Consider the following 19196-nt stretch of genomic DNA (forward strand, 5'->3'; position numbering starts at 1 on the left):
CACACGCCTCTTCCGGCCCCACAGACGTTTGGTCTGAGTGCCCTGGCCTAGGCCACAACTACCCAATACCAGGCAAAAGCTCCAGCAGACCCACCGTTTTCCAACTGTATTTGGCCACAAAACCCCAACCCAATGTGTGAGCTCAATGAGAGGTAAACTGTGCCAGGTAAGACAGGGACTAGGAGGATTCTAGAGCCCTAACTCCCCAACCCTAAGCCCCTTGCCCAGCCCATTCATACCAGTCTTTGGGACACCACAAGACACCTATGCACACAGTGTGAAAAGACCCACTAACAAAAAACGTCCCAAGTCTCACCAGCAATCCACGTAATCTGAATTTCCCGTCCTCATCTGTCACAGTGTCTTCTCCGTAAATACTACAGTCATTCTGTCCCACTGCCTCCACGGCTACACCCTGCTCCGGTTCTCCATTTAGAGAAGAAACGGTCCCGTAGCAACTAGAGTGACAAGAGAAGACACAGACCATGGTAAGTCTCACGGTTTTCTGAAGCACACGAAGGATCTGCAGTCAAGTGTCCCGCGTTACCAGCAATTTACGGTGTGCCCAACAGCCCAGAGAACTGTCACCGACGACCCCGGCCATTCAGTCCAGGCTGGGTCACTTCTGGATCCAGCCTTCCTGCCTGAAGGCTTGAGCCAGCCAGAAGACTGTCATCAATTGCTCTTCTTTACACGTTTGAAGGAATGCTCCAGAAAATTACAATTAAAAAGGGTGAAGCCTTGGGGCTCCTGGGGTGGCTCAGTGGGTTAAAGCCTCTGCCTTCTGCTCAGGTCATGATCTCAGGGTCCTGGGACCGAGCCCCGCATCAGGCTCTCTGCCCAGCAGGGAGCCTGCTTCCCTCCCCTCTCTCTCTGCCTGCCTCTCTGCCTACTTGTGATCTCTGTCAAACAAATAAATAAAATCTTTAAATAAATAAATAAATAAATAAGAGCTAAGCCTTAATTTATTCCACCTTGTCTTATTTTCATTAAACTGTATTTTAAATATTGAAGCATCCAATGAAACGGAATCAGTTTCTCTCTCATTCCACACACTCATTTGAAAACGGCCCATTTTTTCCTCAACTTTTTGATTAATCGGTCTTTACCTCAAGTGCTTCCGTGTACCTTTACAAATACATGCGTGTGGTGTGTGTACACGTGTCCGTATCTTACAGCTCCATAGGGCTGACAGAGCTGACACACAGTGTATCGTCTATGCCTACCAGCATTTGTGCAAACCGTCTCTGCCCGTCTCTGAAACACTGGAAAATGTGAGTGGCTGGGAGACAAGGAATGGAGGAAAACTTAACACTTCTTCCTCTCTCCAACACTTTGAGGCCTTACTCAAGTGAGTTCATTTCCTCCTTCTTAAAATTTCATTGAAGTTTCAAGCCCTTGTAAAAATCAAACTTAAGCAACTAAATGGGCTTGCTCAGACCGATTTCAGAATAGGAACTTTGTGACGGAATCACTAATTTGAGGAATTCAGAAAAAAAGGCAGCAGTCAACACTCTCTGGACTTGCTCTCGTATCTCCTGTGGCTCCTGAACGGGGGGAGGTGGGTTCCCAGGAAACAGAAGCCTGAGCGGGACTCCCCAGCCCAGGCCCGGACGAGCGGGGAGCAGGCGGGACGCGCACCTGTAGGCCGTTCGGTAGCCGGTGACGGTGATCTTCAAGTTCTGTCCCTCCTGCACCTCAATCATTTGCGAGGACGGCTCGAACCGGAATTCCTTCATCATGGGTTTGAAGTAGTACTGGCCAGGGCTCTGCCGAGAGAAAGCCCAAACGGAGTCTCTGCTGCCACCTCTAGGTGTGGCTGAACCGGGGCAACTAAAGGCATCAGGGACAGGGGTGTGGCCGCCAGAGCTCTGGCACTTCCCGCACAGACAGAAACGGTGACTCTAGCTCCCCTGTAAATGGGTTACAGTGACAGCAATGACAACTGTAACAGCAGGCAGAATTAGGTACTCACGGTACCTCTGTGGAGTAGCAGCCAACCTGAATTTTATCAAGAAACTGAGGCTCAGAGAGGTCAAGTAGCTTCCCTGCGATGACCCAGCAAGGATGCCCCGGAGAGAAGATTCGAAGCTGCCTCACTGCCTGCGGGCAACGTCCCTGCAGCGGTCACTTTATTCCCACAACTCACAGAACGGCCTATGAACGTATACTTCCTGAGGCCCCACCGGCCAGGGCCCCGGACACCATCTCGAGGGAGACGGTGCTATCCTCCCACCATGTGGACCATAGTTTGCAGAAGAAACACAAGCTAACCCCCAAATGAGCCTCGGCATTGTCAACAACGTGACGCCGTGGTCTAGCAGAGGGATGCCGAGGAGAGGAGCCGCTGCGGCCACGGTAATTAATTACACTGTCGTCGTGACAAGCCGGCGGCCAGAAGACAAGACACGTCGGCGGAGGGAACATGAATCAGCAACATTAAGTTCTAGTAAGAGCAATACTCTAATTACGGCTGGTCCCCTAAGAAACGTAAAACACTCCACGCCGGGGCTCTGTTCTCATGTTGTCAAGCACCGCAGAAGTCACGTATGCCGTTCCCCACGCTCTCGGGGAGGGGGGATGACCGGCGGGCGCTAAACCACAGGTCACCTTACCAGGTTGGAGAACGTCAGAATGCCATTGTCCTGAGTCAAGAGGTTGGAACGGAACACGCCACCGCTGAGGGACAAGAGGACCCCGGGGAGGGGCTGGTCATCTTCGGCCTTTATCTGGGGGCGAGAAGGGAAGACAAGAGCAACATAGACTCCCATTCCCCACTGAAGACAACGTTTCAAAAGTCAAGAGGCAACTCTTCTGGGTTGTGTTTCTTTTATCGTGATCTGCTGGGGGACAGAACGTCTACTCTTCCACCCCAGGGGTAACTCCTGTTAAGAGTCTGGCATGCAGCCTTCCAGAATTGCCTCTGTGCCCACACGAGCACAAAAACACCACAGGCTAGTGTTGACTGACAGGCAAGTTCATGGCAGGGGAGAGGGGAGGGCAGGTGGATCAAGCACGGGACCCCGCCACACGGCCCTGCACCCCACTGCCCCTCATGCCCAACACTGGTTCTTACTTCCCGCACTGCCAGGCCACACACACCTGCGCACTGTGTCCTCATGCACAGCATCCTAAAGCAGGGGGCGGCCGTCCGCAGCACGCAGACCGGCCACCTACTTTTGCAACAGAAAAGGAGGGACCATCAAAGCGTCCGGAAACAGGTATATCTTTGTGCACTTATGGTTTCCTCTATTCCTAGGGGAATGGCCGGGACATCGTGCCCTCTGAATTCAAAATGATGCCACCATACTGCGCACAGAAGCGACTGGAGCCACCTCCAGTTCCATAAATCATCCACGCCCAGGGCCCTACACAAGCTCCGAAAAATGGCCATTGTCTGAACTACTGCAAATCTAACCTAAAACCCAGTGTTTCTCCCCTAACTTCCTCTGCATTTGGTGAAGTTGAGTGCTGCTCCTAGGTTTACTAGTCACTTGGATGACTTCTGCCAATTGCTTTTTCCTATACTTTGCTGTTCTTTTTTCTATGGGGTTTGCCATTTTCTTACGGATTTTAGCAGTTCCTGATAATCCAGGGTATTTCTTATGGCTCAACGATTCTTCCCAGTTGGAATGTCTTTTGATTTACTTTAAAATGCATCCTGCACAAGAGAATTTGAAATTTGTGCAAGAGGTCATCTGTGTTGCTTTTCTTGGAACCTCTATATTGAAAAGAACCACACTCAAGGACCTCGAGACTGGACTCTGGACTCCACATGGCATGTTTCTTCCCAAGAAGAATGGAGGGAAGAGAGAATGACATCAAATACTCAAGGAACATTCTATCCTTTTACACATAGCACAGTTAAGGGTGAGAGCTTGAAACACTCGCCAAAAGGTACACAAACAAGCTAAAGTCAACAGGTCTCCAAATTACACCGGGTGAAAGGAAGCCCCCGAAAAGGGAACATTCTGTATGATTCCATCTGTGTAAACTCTAGGAAACACAAACTAACCCACTAGTGACAGCAGATCAGATCAGCAGGAGGGGCGGGGCGGGGTGGTACAAGGAAACTCAGTGGGGTGGTAGACTGTCACTGTTTTCAAGGTTGTACCCATGTGCTAAAATAATCAAATTTTAGGCTTTATGTGCAGTTCACTGTATGTCAATTATTATACCTCAATAAAACCACTTTTTAAAACCTATTACCTCAAAGCTGACGCCAGCCAAAGCATATGCCTTAAAGTCTCCTATGGTTCCTTCCACCGCAGTCAAAACATAGCCTTCCTTCTGCGAGGATACAGTGTACTCCAGGTCGCTGTGCAGGGGCCCCACGCTGGACAAAAGCAAGGAGATGCTGGGTGGCTGTGTGTCACACCTGCGGGCGGCCTCATCAGCCCCGCAGAAGCCTGGGCTCTCCACCAGGTCCCAAGCAAGTACTTCTTCGGCAGGCCTTACCTATAGGCGCCTCTGTCATCAGTGAAGACTGTGATCAGGGGTGAGCTCGCCCCCTTTTCACTGATGACGATCTCGACTCCCTCCAACTCTGGGTGGATCTGGCCTTCCAGAAATAAGCCGGCTTTCCCATGAATCTCGATCAGCTTTCCTGGGCAGCTTTCTAAACAGGGAAGAAACAGAAGAATGGGACCCAGCTGCCGTGGGAGGGGGCATTCTGGCTGGGGGCTTCCCACTAAAGAGGGGCCTGAAACAGAGGTATCTGAAGCTAGCTCCAAATAAGGTTGTTTAACATTTAACAGAAACCACAAGAATCAAGGAACCCATGCCTCTATCCTTGAAAGGCCTTGCTCAATGACTGGGAACGTCAGCAGATAAATCTGACAAAGGCTGGGTTCTTACTACCGCTCTCTCCATTGTCACAAGGCCTTTCTGGCAGGTAAGAGGCTATGCAACTGGACCTGAGGTAGGAGCTCACCCCAAATGGGCTGCCCGCAGGGAAGTCATGCTATTTAGTACACCCTCCTTCCAAACACAGATCACGTCAACGCCCAGGACCTAATGAGCCCATAACATTAGACGAAATGATCAGGGGGCTCCTGGGTGGCTCAGTGGGTTAAGCCTCTGCCTTCAGCTCAAGTCATGATCTCAGGGTCCTGGGATGGAGCCCCACATCGGGCCCCCTGCTTAGCAAGGAGCCTGCTTCCCTCTCCCCCTCTGCCTGCCTCTCTGCCTACTTATGATCTCTCTATCAAACACATAAATAAAATCTTTAGAAAAAAAAAAAAAAGGAAATGATTGGAAGCCAAAATACAAATATTCCACCAGCCATAATTCTAACTGTCTGGTCTGAAGAAAACCCTCCCTCACCCCACCAACGTATAAACACCACGAAGAGTTCAGACATCTGGTGGCTAATGCTCACATTTCAGTAAGCAACGGCTTTGTTTTTCACCTGCTTTTTGGTGGCAAACTAAAAATGCAGGGAAAACAGTTGGTAGTCCTTCTCCAGAAAGATGGCCCAAGTTCTAATAACCAGAGTTACTTTCATCAACTAAGACCTTCCGTTCACTTACTCACTCACTCGCCAAGCAGTCACAGCTCTGTGCCATAGGGGATTTCAGAAGCTGTACAGAGACGGTCTCATGAGAACAATGACACAGAACATGTTTTTAAATGCAGGTAAAGGAATGGCTGCAGAGACGTGTCGCTGGCTCCCCGAGTTGACACTTACCTCCGCTGACAGTGGCTTCCATGGAAGGCGGGTAGAAGAGCAGCTCTTTGGATGATGGCGTGACAGTGATTTTCTCTCCAGACCTAAAACAATGAAAATACTTCCATGCGGCTGGTGCTGCCCTCGTTAGGAAGGCGATCAGAATGGAGGACAGTGGAGAGAGCGAGCTTACCGTGCCCAGTAGGAGAAGTCATAGGAGAAGGGGCCCTGGAGCTCCTCTACCATCTCCTGGACGGGGGGCTTGGTCCTCCCTTCCCCCACATCCTCCTTGCCGTTCTTCTCCCGCTCCTGCCTCCGGCTCTCAATCTCGGCCAGCTGCTGCTCCCTCCGCAGCTCCTGCACAGACTTCAGGGGGCCTAGGACCAAGGCGGGTTCACTGTCAATGGAAGATCTGGAAGATAGGAAGGAGCAGCCCAGAGCAGGTGGTCACTTATTCCTGCAGTTGGTGGCAATTTGACATTTCAACAAGGAGTCCTCCACAAGTATAAAAGCCAAGCCCCTTATAAGGCCACCACAGTGGCACACTCCGGTTCTGTTTCAAACATACCAATCATTTCTTAAAAAAATAAAAACTGAACTTCTTTATGATGGCAGCAGATCTAGGAGCTCTCGGCTGGGATGAAGTACTTTTGACTTGAAGAAAGTGTCAGATTTCCCGTAGGATGTGGAAGTCTTTGCACACCACCGTCTTTTTTCATTCCACCCTAATCGAGAACACTCTGCTAGAGAACTGGTACGCTGGACAGAAGACATTCCCTGACTGTGTGGAATCCACATTCCGGTGGGAAGAGGCAGACGGCAAACAGAAAATGATGTCAGGTAAGTACAAGAGAAAAACAAAGCAGCATGGAAGGATAGAGTGCTGGGAACATGGGGGTGCTGTTCTTTACTGGGCTCCCTGGTGAAGGAGCATAGTGGGCAAGAAAATAGCAAGTTCAAAGCCTTTGGAGCCTGGGAGGGTGCTCTCTTGGGGAGACAGCCAGAAGACAAAGGTGGCCTGGGCAGAGGGACCCAGGGAAGAATCAGAGGGGTCAGAGGGTCACAGTGGAGCAGGTGTCAGACTAGGGCTTCGCAAGGCTTGCTGTGAACCCAATTCCACTTGGGGTGGGACGGAGAGCCACTGGAGCTATAGGCAAAGGCATGACATGATCTCTACTTCAAAAGGATGAACTCTGCCTTCTGCATGGAAAATACACCGTCATGAAGTAAGAACGCAAACAGGCCAGGGAAGATGGCTGTAGCAACGATCCAGACAAGAGAGAGTGGCTCACACCAGAGAATGTAGGCAAAGTGCTGAGAAGGGACAAGACGGCAGGCATATTTCACTGTACGGCCAAGGATCTGCGCATGGACTGGTTGGGTATGGGACGCGGGAGAAAGAAGAGTCTAGGACCATCTTCAGAGATGACAAAGAATGGGTCTGTGGAGGGCAACAAGCAGGAGTCCAGTGTGGGACACAGTGAGCACAAGAGGAGGAATCCAGGCAGCCATGTCCTGCCGGTACATGCATCTCATACAATCCCCAGCACAAGCACATGAAACAAAACACCCTCAGAGGTTACAAAAATGTATTCAATAAAGACTGAAAATAAGAGAAGACAGGGTCATGACTGGTAAGAACATGAATATCTAGTCCCACCAGTAATTGCTACTTTCCAAGCAGAAGAATAGCAAAAGGCGCTGTTCCGGCACCAGGCACAGTTCTGGGTCTGCAAGAAACACTCCCAAGTCCATCTCCAAGACACCTGGTTCCTCTGAGGGATGTGGGGCCCCTTCAATCCACTCTCCTCAGCCAGCAGCCAAGGACTGTCCCCGACACTCGTCCCTCCTGACCCCACTGCTCAGTGCATTGCCACATCCTATCAGTTCTATCTGCTCAACAGCCCTCCCGGCTGCCCACTGCCCCCCCAGCCCACTACCATCTGTCTGGCTGAACCACCATCAGCGCCTACCGGGACTCCTGCCTCAAGGGATGTCCACCTGTGGGCTGCTTCTACATGTTCACTCAGCAGCCAGGGGGGGAGCTTTTTGAAGCAAACAGTCACCCTCTACTTAAAACACATCCTAGTGTCCATGGGACTAAGCAAAGACCCTTAACACGGGCTGGGGCTACTGGCCTGCCTCCCCTGCGGATCCCCCTCATCCTCACAGAGCCCAATACAAAGCTCTCATCGCTGGTGCAACCTCACAGTTCCGTGTGCAACACCCGGACAACTGTCCGTGTCCCCTGTGGCTTCTAAGTCCCATATATGCAGGGGCTGGCCCTGAACACCAAAGACTCTCCACAAACACTTTTGGCAGAGGAGGACGAGTAGAAAAGGCAGTGGACAGAGAGATGGAGACACAGCTAAGAAGGTCACTTAAGGTAAGGAGGGGAAAAGTTACTCAGGTTCCCGTTCTCTCTCACAAAGAGAGTCACGTGGCCAAAATTCTTTGATTTCTCGAGAAAATTAGGGTGTCAGACGCACCTCGCCACACTGTAAACATTCCTCTCAAAGGTGACGCTCGCATGAACCTGACCCTCGGTGAAGGACCGTCTTTCATATACCTTCTCCCTCATGATCCTTCATAAATCAGGTGCCATCTCTACTTGCCCAGCCTTCAAGAAATGGTCTCAAGAAAAACAGGCAATTTCTTTGAATTTCCTAAAACACTTGAAATACAGTGAACAAGGTAGAGAATTTTTTTCCCCTTAGCCGAGACAGGACGTGTAAAGGGTTCAAACAGAAATTTAAGGCACAGAAATGAGCTGTCAGAAGGCTCTCCCTCAATCCACAGTTAATTCCAGAATCATAAAAGGAGAAGATCAAGGCTATGGTGAATTTACGGCTATGTCGTGTAAGAGGAAAGGCCGTCTGTACACAAACCTAGAGATAAGAAATCAAAAATAATTTCCAGAGTGTCTGCCGGAGAAGTCCCCGGGCCTCGTTCACCACCCCGCTGTGCTCAGGCCACCGCAGAGCACAAGTCTTACTTGATCGTCACAGTGACATCCATCATTTTGTCAGTGGTGATAGTTCCAAGGACATGGTGGCGAATGGCTGTCAACGTCAAGATACTGGGTGACGACCTATAAATCAAAGAGAGAAGAAAACACCAGTAACATCATCTAGTTGTTCTCAAAGGGTCAGAAACACACCCTGTATGGGCAACCGTTCGGACCCTGAAATATACTACACGGAATTGCTCTAAGTTTCAGGTGAGGTACTCCTGACATACCTATCAGTGTTTTAAAGAATAAACTAGGGGCGCCTGGGTGGCTCAGTGGGTTAGGCCTCTGCACTCGGCTCGGGTCATGATCTCAGGGTCCTGGGATCAAGCCCTGCATCGGGCTCTCTGCTCAGCGGAGAGCCTGCTTCTTCCTCTCTCTCTCTGCCTGCCTCTCTGCCTACTTGTGATCTCTCTCTGTCAAATAAATAAATAAAATCTTTAAAAAAGAAAGAAAGAGAGGATGAATAAACTAATTTTCTGCTCCAAAATTTGATACCTCCAATTCCCAGTGAAACCCTCCAGCGTTTGTAAGAAATGTAAAAACGGGAGGCTGGAGTTTGAGAAACTCCCATCAGTGAAGGCTAGAGGATTTAACCAAGAAAGTTACGCCACTTGAAAACTTCAGCCTTCCGTCCTGGGTTTATAGAATTTCGAGGAAAGAGATCTCAACTCCATTTACTCAATAATTTATCCAAGTGTCAGGGTGCCTGGTTGGCTCAGTCGGTGAAGCGCCCAACTCTTGATTTCGGCTCAGGCCATGATCTCAGGGTCATTAGATTGAGCCCAGTGTCGGGCTCTGCACTGGACACGGAGTCTGCTTAGGATTCTCTGTCTCTCCCTCTGCCCTTCCCCATATTCTGCTCACACTCTCACTCTCTTTCTAAAAATAACAACAACAACAACAATAATTTATCTAAGTGTCTTAAAATCCTTACGTGGAAATTCTTTTTAATATCTAATTTTACCTCTCCCAGAAAAAATACAGAAAAAAATCTCCTTCTGGTTTTCAGAAATAACTGAAGAAGAGGTGCACGCCCACTCTCCTCCAGAGGCTCACACACACCACGGGCGGCGACCACCCAGCTTACGTGTCGTAGGTGTAGAACGCTTGCTCAAACCGGTGGCAGGAGCGAGGGGTCACCTTGTACACACCTGCAGCCAGGAAATCAGAAGTCACGTTCAGAGGAGGGTGTCTATCACCTTGGGCACGTCCAGCACTGAAAATCCACAGGCAGCACCTCTCACTCGAACACACAACACACGGCAGATGTGCAGTAATGAGATCCCAGATGCCTTTTCTGCTGCCTCTGGCAGCTTCTTCACAACGACCTGGTCCATTTCCTGACACCTCACAAGCTCAGGATTTCATTTTCCATAACTCAACAGATCACATTAGTTCCAACTGCCCAGACCAAGCTAACAGGAATGTGTACACGGAGAACAGGAAACACGTTTCTACCATTTCTACCGCAAGTGAGACCAAGAATTTTCCACTTAACAGATTCTGTTAGAGATCCAAGAGATAACCACCTTCTTAGACTCAGCCTGACCTCCTTCCTAGAAATATTCCTAAAATGGGGCATGGAGCAGAGGAAGGCCCAGAAATTTATGGAACGATTGCAGAGGACACTTGTATGTCATGAACTTAGATGGGGTAACAGCTAAGTCGTTTGCTGGAGGAATACAGTCAGTTTCAGGAAGATTCTAAACCTCACGATTTATTCCCCGAAACAGTCACTAACCCACCTGGTGGCCATGCTTCCTACCAAAACCTGAAGTGAGTTCCAGGTACCTCTGCTGTTTTCACCCCACGGAGGAAGGCCCTGTGCAATTACTAAGAGGAAAAAGACTTGGGTTTCTCCATTCCGTTCACTGCGTTCTTTTCATCCTACAAATGTGGATGGAGCACCAGCACCCACTCCAGGCCAGCTATCATGCTGGGGACAGTAACACAGCAGGGAAGACTGGGTATTCTACCTCAAGAACCGAGCGAAGTCACTAAATTATTCACCAGGAAAATGCAAAATAAAACCACCATGAAAGGCCACTTCACACCCTCCGGGACAGCCAAAATCAAAAAGACCTAACAGATGTTGTGAGGATGCGGGAAAATGCGAACCCATGCACACTGCTGGTGGGGACACCAATAGGCACACATGGCCCCATCAGAAAACTGTTTGGCAATTTCTTAAAAAGTGACGCATAAATCTGCCCTATGACCCAGCGGCTCCATTCCTGGGCATCTAACCCAAAAGAAATGAGAACAGATGCCCACACAGACTTGGACCGAAATGTTCATGGCAATATTATTCTTAAGAGCCAAACACTGGGAACATCCACCAACCGGTGAGTGGACACACAAAACACGATCTACCCACATGACAGAATTCCATAACAACAAGGAACAGACCACTAATACCTGCCCCAACACGAACCTGAAAACATTATGAGGAAATTCAAAAATGTGCTAAGACAAAGGAGGCAGACAAAATACCACTGTGGTAGGATTTCACGTATATGAAATGTCCAAAAAAGGCCAATCCATAGACACAGAAAATAGATTAGTGGCTGCCTGGGGCTTGGAGCAGACCTTCACTGGAAACGTGCATGAAGAGTATCACCAGGTAATGAAATACTATAAACCAGATTCTGGTTATGCTTGCGTAACTAGGTAGGTTTATTGAAATCCTTGAACGGATTTTTTTTGTATGTTGAAAATGAGGGAATTTTATGGTCTAAAATGGCACCTCAGTAAAGTTGTTCCAAAGGGAGAAAAGCCATTGAAGGATTTTAAGCAAGGTGGGACATGATCCAACTCTTATCTTCAAAAGACCACTTTTAAGGAGAGGTCACTGGCCCACGGTATAGTATTTCTCAAGGGGAAAGGCCCCAGCTGCCTCTACCCAACTCGAATCCTGGAGACCAGGAATGCTTTCCACACCCCGGTTCTAATTCTCTGAGTCGAAATACCACTTCCTCCAGAGGAAAGAGAAAAACCAGGGTACACCAACCACAACCGAAATTGATAGTCTGACACAAACAGAACCCAGGGAGGGAAAAAAAGGCCTTTATCACAATCTTCGGTGCCTTTCCACTCTCCAACTCAGAGCCCATCAATCCTTCCAGACTCACCAGGCTTGGACAGGCAGAATCGGTTGACTCCTTTGGAGAGGTTATAAATCCCCACGTTCTCAGGTCCATTTCCATCCTGATAAAATTCCTAAGAGACCAAAGCCAATACAATGACTTACTAGGGGAGATGAAGACACTAAGATGGTTAATAATATTTCTGTTTCTGAACCAGTCATGTGTTTTACCCATTAATCATGTGAGCAGTTGAGTGCCATAGGAAAATTAAAAACCTTCAAAAACTTCCCACAAAAACATACTCTTTTTCATTCAATCAACTAATATTTATTGAGCACCTGCTATGGGACAAGCCCGGGGCTGGGCCTTGGTGGCTGACGTGGCTCCTGCTCTCAGGGGGCTTATATTCTAATACAGGAAGACAGAAAATCAATGTGGTCAACAAATAAATGAGATTTCAGCTAATAAGTAATAGAGCGGTGGGCAAAAACAGCCACGGAAGCAAGCTAGAGCAGGAGTGTGGCAGGGGCATCTTGGCTGGCTGGGCTCAGGGCAGGGCCTCTCCTGAGCAGGCAGCATTCGGGCTATAGCCTGAATGATGACAGAAAACCAACCACGCACACTGCTGGAGAAGATGCAACGATCCAGGCAGAGGGAAGTGCATGTGCAAAGGCCCAGAGAAGGAATGAGCCCAGTGTGGAGGTGGAGAGAAGGCTGGCGTGCCAGAGACCAGGCAGCGAGGTGGAGAGAGAGGTAGGGGGCTGGGGGTGAGGGAAGGGCCTTGCTGGCCACTGTTATAGAATGTGGATCTCGTCTGAAGGGAAACAGACACCTGCTGAATAGTTGAAGGACGAATGACGTCCTAAATGTCTACCACTTACTCTCAGCTGGGCACCAAAGAACCCATTGCCTACAGACACACTGCTTGGGGAGCACCCGTTGTGAAGCAGGTAGGGCAGTCACCTGGCACTGGAAACACGCACTGCCATCGCTCCAAGGGTCTAACATGAGCCATGGCTTAACTGCCACTTGCCTCCGTTTCTCCATCGGAATCTGACAATGACGTCTACCATTGTCAGAAGCCAAAAAGTTCTAGAAAACTCAGGAATGGACCTAGACAGGCCTACACAACTGTTGTCTTCCCTGAAACCCAGGGGGCACTGACTGTCAGGGAGACTCCATCACCAAGACAGTAAGATCCAAGCCACTCTGTCCTTTGCCCCAGAATAAATACACCAGAGAAACGGACTTGACAGGACCTACCAAAAATAATAGCAGAATACACCAAGGAAACCAAACATAGAAGAGATTTACTTAAACTTCACTAAAACCCCAAGAAGTGGGTATTATGATCCCAGGGCTACCAAAAAACCAATGTGCTCCACACTACAGCTGTCCCAAATCACTCATTAAAGTTAGAATTTCATTTGGGACCAGGACAAGGAAATCTCCCAAACAAAGGCATCCTTCCTCTAAGGGGTTTCAAAAGCTCACTGGCTATGCTTTCCTAAATAGGGTGGTAAGGGGGGGGGGGGCAGAAAAGGCCATTTGACTTAACGATGATTATAATCTCCTTTGCATGCTAGTACCTTCCCACTTTCCAAACAAAAGAACCCTCAGGAGGCAGCCATACCAGAGTGATTGCGTGAGAAAGGGAACATCGCAGCATGTAGCCCGTCTGCCTAAACTCAATTGTTGACACGTCATCTTCTAGAACTTCCACCTCCAGACTCTTGTTTTTCCAGCACCAATCTTCATGCATGATGCTTACTGGAAAAGCCACAACACAGACACACATGGGCACAGAGCACATCACCTCCCTGAGTAAAAATTACAGTGATTTAATTTTTTAAAATGTGTATGTGCACATACATGCACACACACACACCATATAATAGTAATGGTTAGAAAAAAATAACTAGAGAAAAATGGAACTGGTGGTCATTAACATCGGTAAGAAAGAAATTTGATGGTGTCTAAAGAGCACACTCACAAGTAAAGATATTTAGGAGGCAGTAAACTTTCCTGTAAAGGGCCAGAAAGTACATATTTTCAACTCTGCAGGTTGTGCAAATATTCAACTCTGCCTTCACAGCATATAAGCAACTATAGATAATACATTAGCAAATGAGTGCGGCTGTGTTTGAATAAAACTTTATTTATAAAAACAGGCAGTTGGACCCCCTGCCCTAGTGTGCCAACACCAGACAGAACAGAAAATATAATTTCCCAGATAAAACAGCCTACTTTATAAGCTATTCACTGCCAGTGGCTCCAAACTGAGCTTCGAGAAAGCAGAAATACAGCCCATGGGTGACTTCTTGAGAGCAGCAGGGAAAAGAGAAGCAACGCTGGCCGGCACCTACTGCTTCCCAGGCACTATACACACTCTATTTCATTTTGTTCTGCACTCTACAGGAAGTCGTATCCCTCCTATTTCAGATGGCGAAACTGAGTCTCAGGGAGATCACACAGCTGCTAAGTGGTAGGACACCAGTGTCATTCTTTCATGCACTTGGAAATAAAATGGCATGAATGAGGGCACCCTCCCCAAACAGAAGACATGCGTGGGTTGTCCTGACAAGGTGGCAGTGAGGGCAGGGAACAGCAATTCTTGCCTTATCACCCACTGCTAAATAACACACGTTCAAGGTCAAGGGGTGAGGAAGACAAGTAAAGGTATGCAGCTGGGATGCAAACTGAGAGCTGGAATGCAAATTGAGAGCGGGATTTCGGAAAGTTTTGAAAGACAAGAAGTGTATGAGGGCCGCGAGATGCCACCTTTGGGTCTTACTTTTGTATTTTCCGGGCAGCACGTTGTCAAAGGTGAACGTCATTGAGTTGACCTTGCCGGAGAGCTGGAGGCTCCGCTTCTCGCCCTGGCGGCTAAGGGACTGCAGCGTCACCAGCAGGTCACCACAGGTGTCTGCAGAACAGAGACAGGAGCACCTCAGGCAGCTGCCCTCACCAGCTATAGCCCAGTTTGGGGTGTGGCTCTGGGTGTGGCTGGCCACCGCTTCTGTCCCAAAGGGCAGCGACAGCAGGCTTCCTTTCCCGCCAACATGCATCTGCTCAGCCCTAAGACACCTCCCCCTATGCAGGTCATCAGTACCCAACAATGGAGCCACCAACAGTGAAAGCCACCCCGTCATTTACTGAAAAGCCCTGTGCGAACAGAGAAGACAGGAGAGGCAAAACAATATTACAGAGCCACCTGCGATGTCAGATGGATGGTGAAATGAGGGAAGAAGTATTCATGGAGCACCAGGAGCCACAGGACATCTGGGTGGCTCAGTGGGTTAAAGCCTCTGCCTTTGGCTCTGGTCATGATCCCAGAGTCCTGGGATCGAGCCCCGCACCGGGCTCTCTGCTCAGCAGGGAGCCTGCTTCCTCCTCTCTCTCTGCCTGCCTCTCTGCCTACTTGTGATCTCTGTCAAATAAATAAATAAAATCTTTAAAAAAAGAAGAAGAAGCCGGAGAAAAAGAGAGAAAGAAGACAAGAACATCACTGAAAGCCCACTTCATTCCAGGCACAGAACTGGGCCCTCTGTCATCGTAGTAATATTACTCATAAGAGAAAAGATTTATATGGCTCTCGTTATGTCCCAGGTCCTCACACATGCCATACAGACACTAATTCCTTCGCTCCTCACAACCACCCTGCAAGGCAGGTACTGCTACTGTTCTTGCGTAGTACAGATGAGAGACTCAAGGCACAGAGACGTTAGGTAACTTGCTCCAAGTCACACAGCAAGGGAGCAAGACCATGCAGTCTGATTTCAGACTCTATGTTCTTAACATCCGTGCCACATTGCCTGACGTGGCTGTATTAAAGCCTCTCTAAGACCCTCTGAGCGCTGTAGTATTCCCATTCTACAGAAGAAAAAACTGAGGCTGAGCTTACGGTCTCACAACTGGGAAATGCCAGAGCTGGGAAAAAACCCATGTTTTCTCTCAGGAGCCAAAGCAAAGATACTTCAAGGGAAACGTTTCCAGTGACTCGCTGTGTGGCACTTACTCAAAGAACCGCACTCAAAACGGACTTGAAAACCATTTCCAGGTGTGGTTTTGGCATTCACCTTATCACTGCCCAACAGGGAAAAACTCACCGAAATCCCTCCGAAACTATTTGTTCTCAGTTTTAATTGACATCTTACCCAAACAAGAGACTTTCCCAGAAACTGATGCCAAGAACTGCACAAAGGCCACGTCCATCACGGGCCTATCGGTCACAGCAAGAGGGAACGTCTGGGGCTTCAAGGTCAGCCCTGCTCTGGTCTCCGCCTCAGGCACCATCACCTGCAGGGACACACAGGATAACATCAGTGTCTGTGTCAAGGCTGCGGCTCCCCGCACCTACAGTGCACCAGAATGTTCACCCAGGCCCAAGGCTAAGTACTTAGAGGACAGACGTTCACTTCTAGGCCTAGTCTTATAATCACAACAAATCCTCAAATGGGCCATGGGAAGGAAACATGTTTCTACTCAGATACAAAAGAACTAGCCTTCAGCCCTGCCACCAAGGGCACGAAAGTCTATCCGGCATAACCTCACAGACACACAGGGCTGTCATCAGTCATCTGTACACTGGGTGCAAACCACACTAAGACCCAGAACTTTCTCCTGGCTTGAGATCACTCATGACATAAGCTTTGAACCTGTCAATGCAACGTGGATGTCCCCCTAGAAGAATTAAGCCACTTTCTTCTTTTTCTTCTATGTCCTTCCTTAGGCTAAGAAGAGGAACTGGGGAAGAGGGCAGAGGTCACCTACGCCCTCCCTAATAAAGATTACACCCCAAAGTTGCCCTTCCCTGGAAAAGACCATCATACTTCGAAAGGGTTTCCAAAGGCTTATCAAAGGCCAGCCTCACAAGAGCTGGCTGCCTGGTAAAGGAGCAAAGAACAGATAGTGCTGTATTCGGCAGAAGCAGGGAAACCACTCTCCTCGTACCCCATCTGCTCATGGGGGGGTTCTCACTTGCCCTAGAGGAGAGCACCATCTCAGGGGGGGCCCTTTCCAGCCCTCTCCGTCCCCTCACCTGCCCTTTGTCAGGGAGGAAGAGCAGCAGTTGACTGGACAGACACGAGACTGAGCATCACTGAGACACAGTCTACCCTGCGGGCAGGGCCATGGCCCTGAGGCTCCATGGGCTGACCTCTGGCTGTCTTCTCTCTTGCCTGCCACCCACAACTGTGCTCCGGCCTTCACCCTCATGGCGAGACCACAGGCCAGGGTCGCCCCAGCTCTTCCACCTGCCTCAATGGAGAAGTCAGATGGTGGCAGACCGGCCATCCTCAATTCAGGGCGAGGTGAAGAAACACACCAGCTCTATTCCGGCTTTGGGTACTGCTGTGGATGTGCCACTAATCAACGGTTCATCTGGGGACTTAGGGAAATTCTACAGTTGCCAAAAGCCTGAGAAGGTGGAGGAGGGATTGGCAGGCTGGAGCTAACTCCCAATAAACATCAGGACTGGAAAAAAGAGAGGCCTGTGTATCCTTTCCAAACTGGGTGCCTGTCTGCTCTATAGTGATGTGCAGGAATGTGAAGACCTCAAACTAAGAAACTGGGACTAGAGGGGCACCTGGGCGGCTCAGTGGGTTAAGCCTCTGCCTTCGGCTCAGGTCATGATCTCAGGGTCCTGGGATCGAGCCCCGCATCGGGCTCTCTGTTCAGCGGGGAGCCTGCTTCCCCCTTTCTCTCTTCTGCCTGACTCTCTGCGTACTTGTGATCTCTCTCTCTGTCAAATAAATTTTAAAAATCTTTAAAAAAAAAAAAAAGAAGAAGAAGAAACTGGGACTAGAAATGTTCCCTCTGACACTCCAATCTGGCTAATAATAACCCTTTAAAAATTACTTTTTTTCCCCCAATGTCTTAAACAGAACAAAACCCATCATACCTGGACTTTGTAGGCCCCTGGTTTTGCTTTAAAACAAAATGATCCATGAGCATCCGTCTCCACGGTGACCAAAGACTTGTCCTTGTCTTGAGACGACAGGACAACTTTGTATTTACTCATCTGCTTGACGGTGTCAGGGAAGCGAATGACTGATATCTGGCCACAGACACTGAACCTGCAACGAGGGAACCATTCATTCCAGCATGAGAACTCAATTATCGCAGGAAAGGCACTTACTAGCCCGAACAAAGCATCCCTCTTCCTGCCCAGCTCCTGGGGACTAGTTTAACCCTAATGAAGAGGCAGAAAAGCAGCCCAAATGACTCCAACTTCAGAAAGCAACCTCTGGAAGGAAGATTGAGCCTCTCTCTGTGTAAGGGACAAGGCACAGAGGAGGCCCATGGCCAGGTGGTTTGTGGGTTGTGGGTGACATCTGGTGCTATCCCTGGCTGCGAAAGCAATTTCCAGAAACCTGCCGATGATAACAATGCTCCAGGTAAACTGGATCGTTGCTGCAGCTGCCTCGGGCTGAGCCTGTCAGCAGCCTCAAAACCCGGGCCCTACCCAGAGGAAATGGGGTGGGGGCATCCAAGACGCCTTCCCGCCTGGGATTATATATAATTTGTGGACAAGAGCAATCAGGGCAATGGGAACAGAAAAGGTCATTAAGATAAAATAATTCCAAAGCCAGAACTGAACTCCATACAAGCGAGGAGGCACAGAAGCGACCTAAGACTGAGAGGCCCCATTCAGGTAACAACTCGGGACATGCGGCTCTCAATGAGGAGTACACGCTGCCACCAAGGGCTCGTGGAACAGCACGTAACAGGCAAGTCCCCAAGCTAGGAAAGACTAACAGAGACCATCAGCCTCAAGGGACAATCTCCACTCTGGAGCTGCTCACGTGTTGTATGTAGTGTAAAAAGAAACCACAGCTGGAGGCCACCCCTGTATCCTCAGCTGGCGAAAGGTTCTATTTTCTAGTCTTCAAGATCATTTCAGATAAAAATCTGTTGCTTCTTGTGATGGAAAGATAAGGAAAGGCGGCTTCGATGCAGGATAATTACAGGCTACCATCAACGCCGGAACTCCCACCCTGCTGCAAATAAGAAGGGGTGGAAAACAATAAAGGGGCAGGAGACTGTGCATGTGAAATCTGAGAATGAGGACAAGCCAGTCACCTCACTAGAGTACAGTGACCAGCCAGCCACATGAGCTCACAGTCCTGAGCAGGGGGTAAGGAATGAAGGCCTACGTGCTCGGTCCAGCCAGCCACCTGTTTCTGTAGGACCATGGCCTAGGAAAGCTGTTCCCACTTTTACCTCCATCATTTTGGGGTAGTGGGGGAGAAGGCAGGGGTGGGAAGAGGAAAAGGGAGAGAGAGAGTCTTAAGCAGACTCCTCGCTCAGTAAGGAGCCTAATGCAGGGCTCGATCTCACGACCCTGAGATCACGACCTCAGCCGACATCCTGAGTTGGATGCCCTACTGACTGAGCCACCCAGGTGCCCCTACTCCCATACTTCTGA

The 19196-nt window shown here is 49.2% G+C and overlaps 1 protein-coding gene across 3 annotated transcripts in view; it reads right to left on the bottom strand.

Annotated features, from left to right (window-relative positions):
* LOC116854408 (nodal modulator 1) overlaps positions 1 to 19196 on the bottom strand; it is a 55641-nt gene that overhangs the window by 16543 nt on the left and 19902 nt on the right. For all 3 annotated transcript variants that reach the window (XM_032836222.1, XM_032836221.1, XM_032836223.1), the window contains exons 12-25: positions 17670 to 17844; positions 15925 to 16066; positions 14562 to 14693; positions 13401 to 13537; positions 11813 to 11900; positions 9769 to 9832; positions 8664 to 8759; positions 5862 to 6080; positions 5690 to 5772; positions 4459 to 4618; positions 4210 to 4336; positions 2616 to 2729; positions 1642 to 1769; positions 317 to 458 (exon numbers count right to left, since the gene is read on the bottom strand). In XM_032836222.1, coding sequence (XP_032692113.1) covers positions 317 to 458; positions 1642 to 1769; positions 2616 to 2729; positions 4210 to 4336; positions 4459 to 4618; positions 5690 to 5772; positions 5862 to 6080; positions 8664 to 8759; positions 9769 to 9832; positions 11813 to 11900; positions 13401 to 13537; positions 14562 to 14693; positions 15925 to 16066; positions 17670 to 17844 — 1807 coding nt within the window. The remainder of the gene's footprint in view (positions 1 to 316; positions 459 to 1641; positions 1770 to 2615; positions 2730 to 4209; positions 4337 to 4458; positions 4619 to 5689; positions 5773 to 5861; positions 6081 to 8663; positions 8760 to 9768; positions 9833 to 11812; positions 11901 to 13400; positions 13538 to 14561; positions 14694 to 15924; positions 16067 to 17669; positions 17845 to 19196) is intronic.

The sequence above is a fragment of the Lontra canadensis genome, unplaced genomic scaffold (assembly GCF_010015895.1).
Source record: "Lontra canadensis isolate GAN:19392208 unplaced genomic scaffold, GSC_riverotter_1.0 scaffold91, whole genome shotgun sequence".
Lineage (NCBI taxonomy): Eukaryota > Metazoa > Chordata > Mammalia > Carnivora > Mustelidae > Lontra > Lontra canadensis.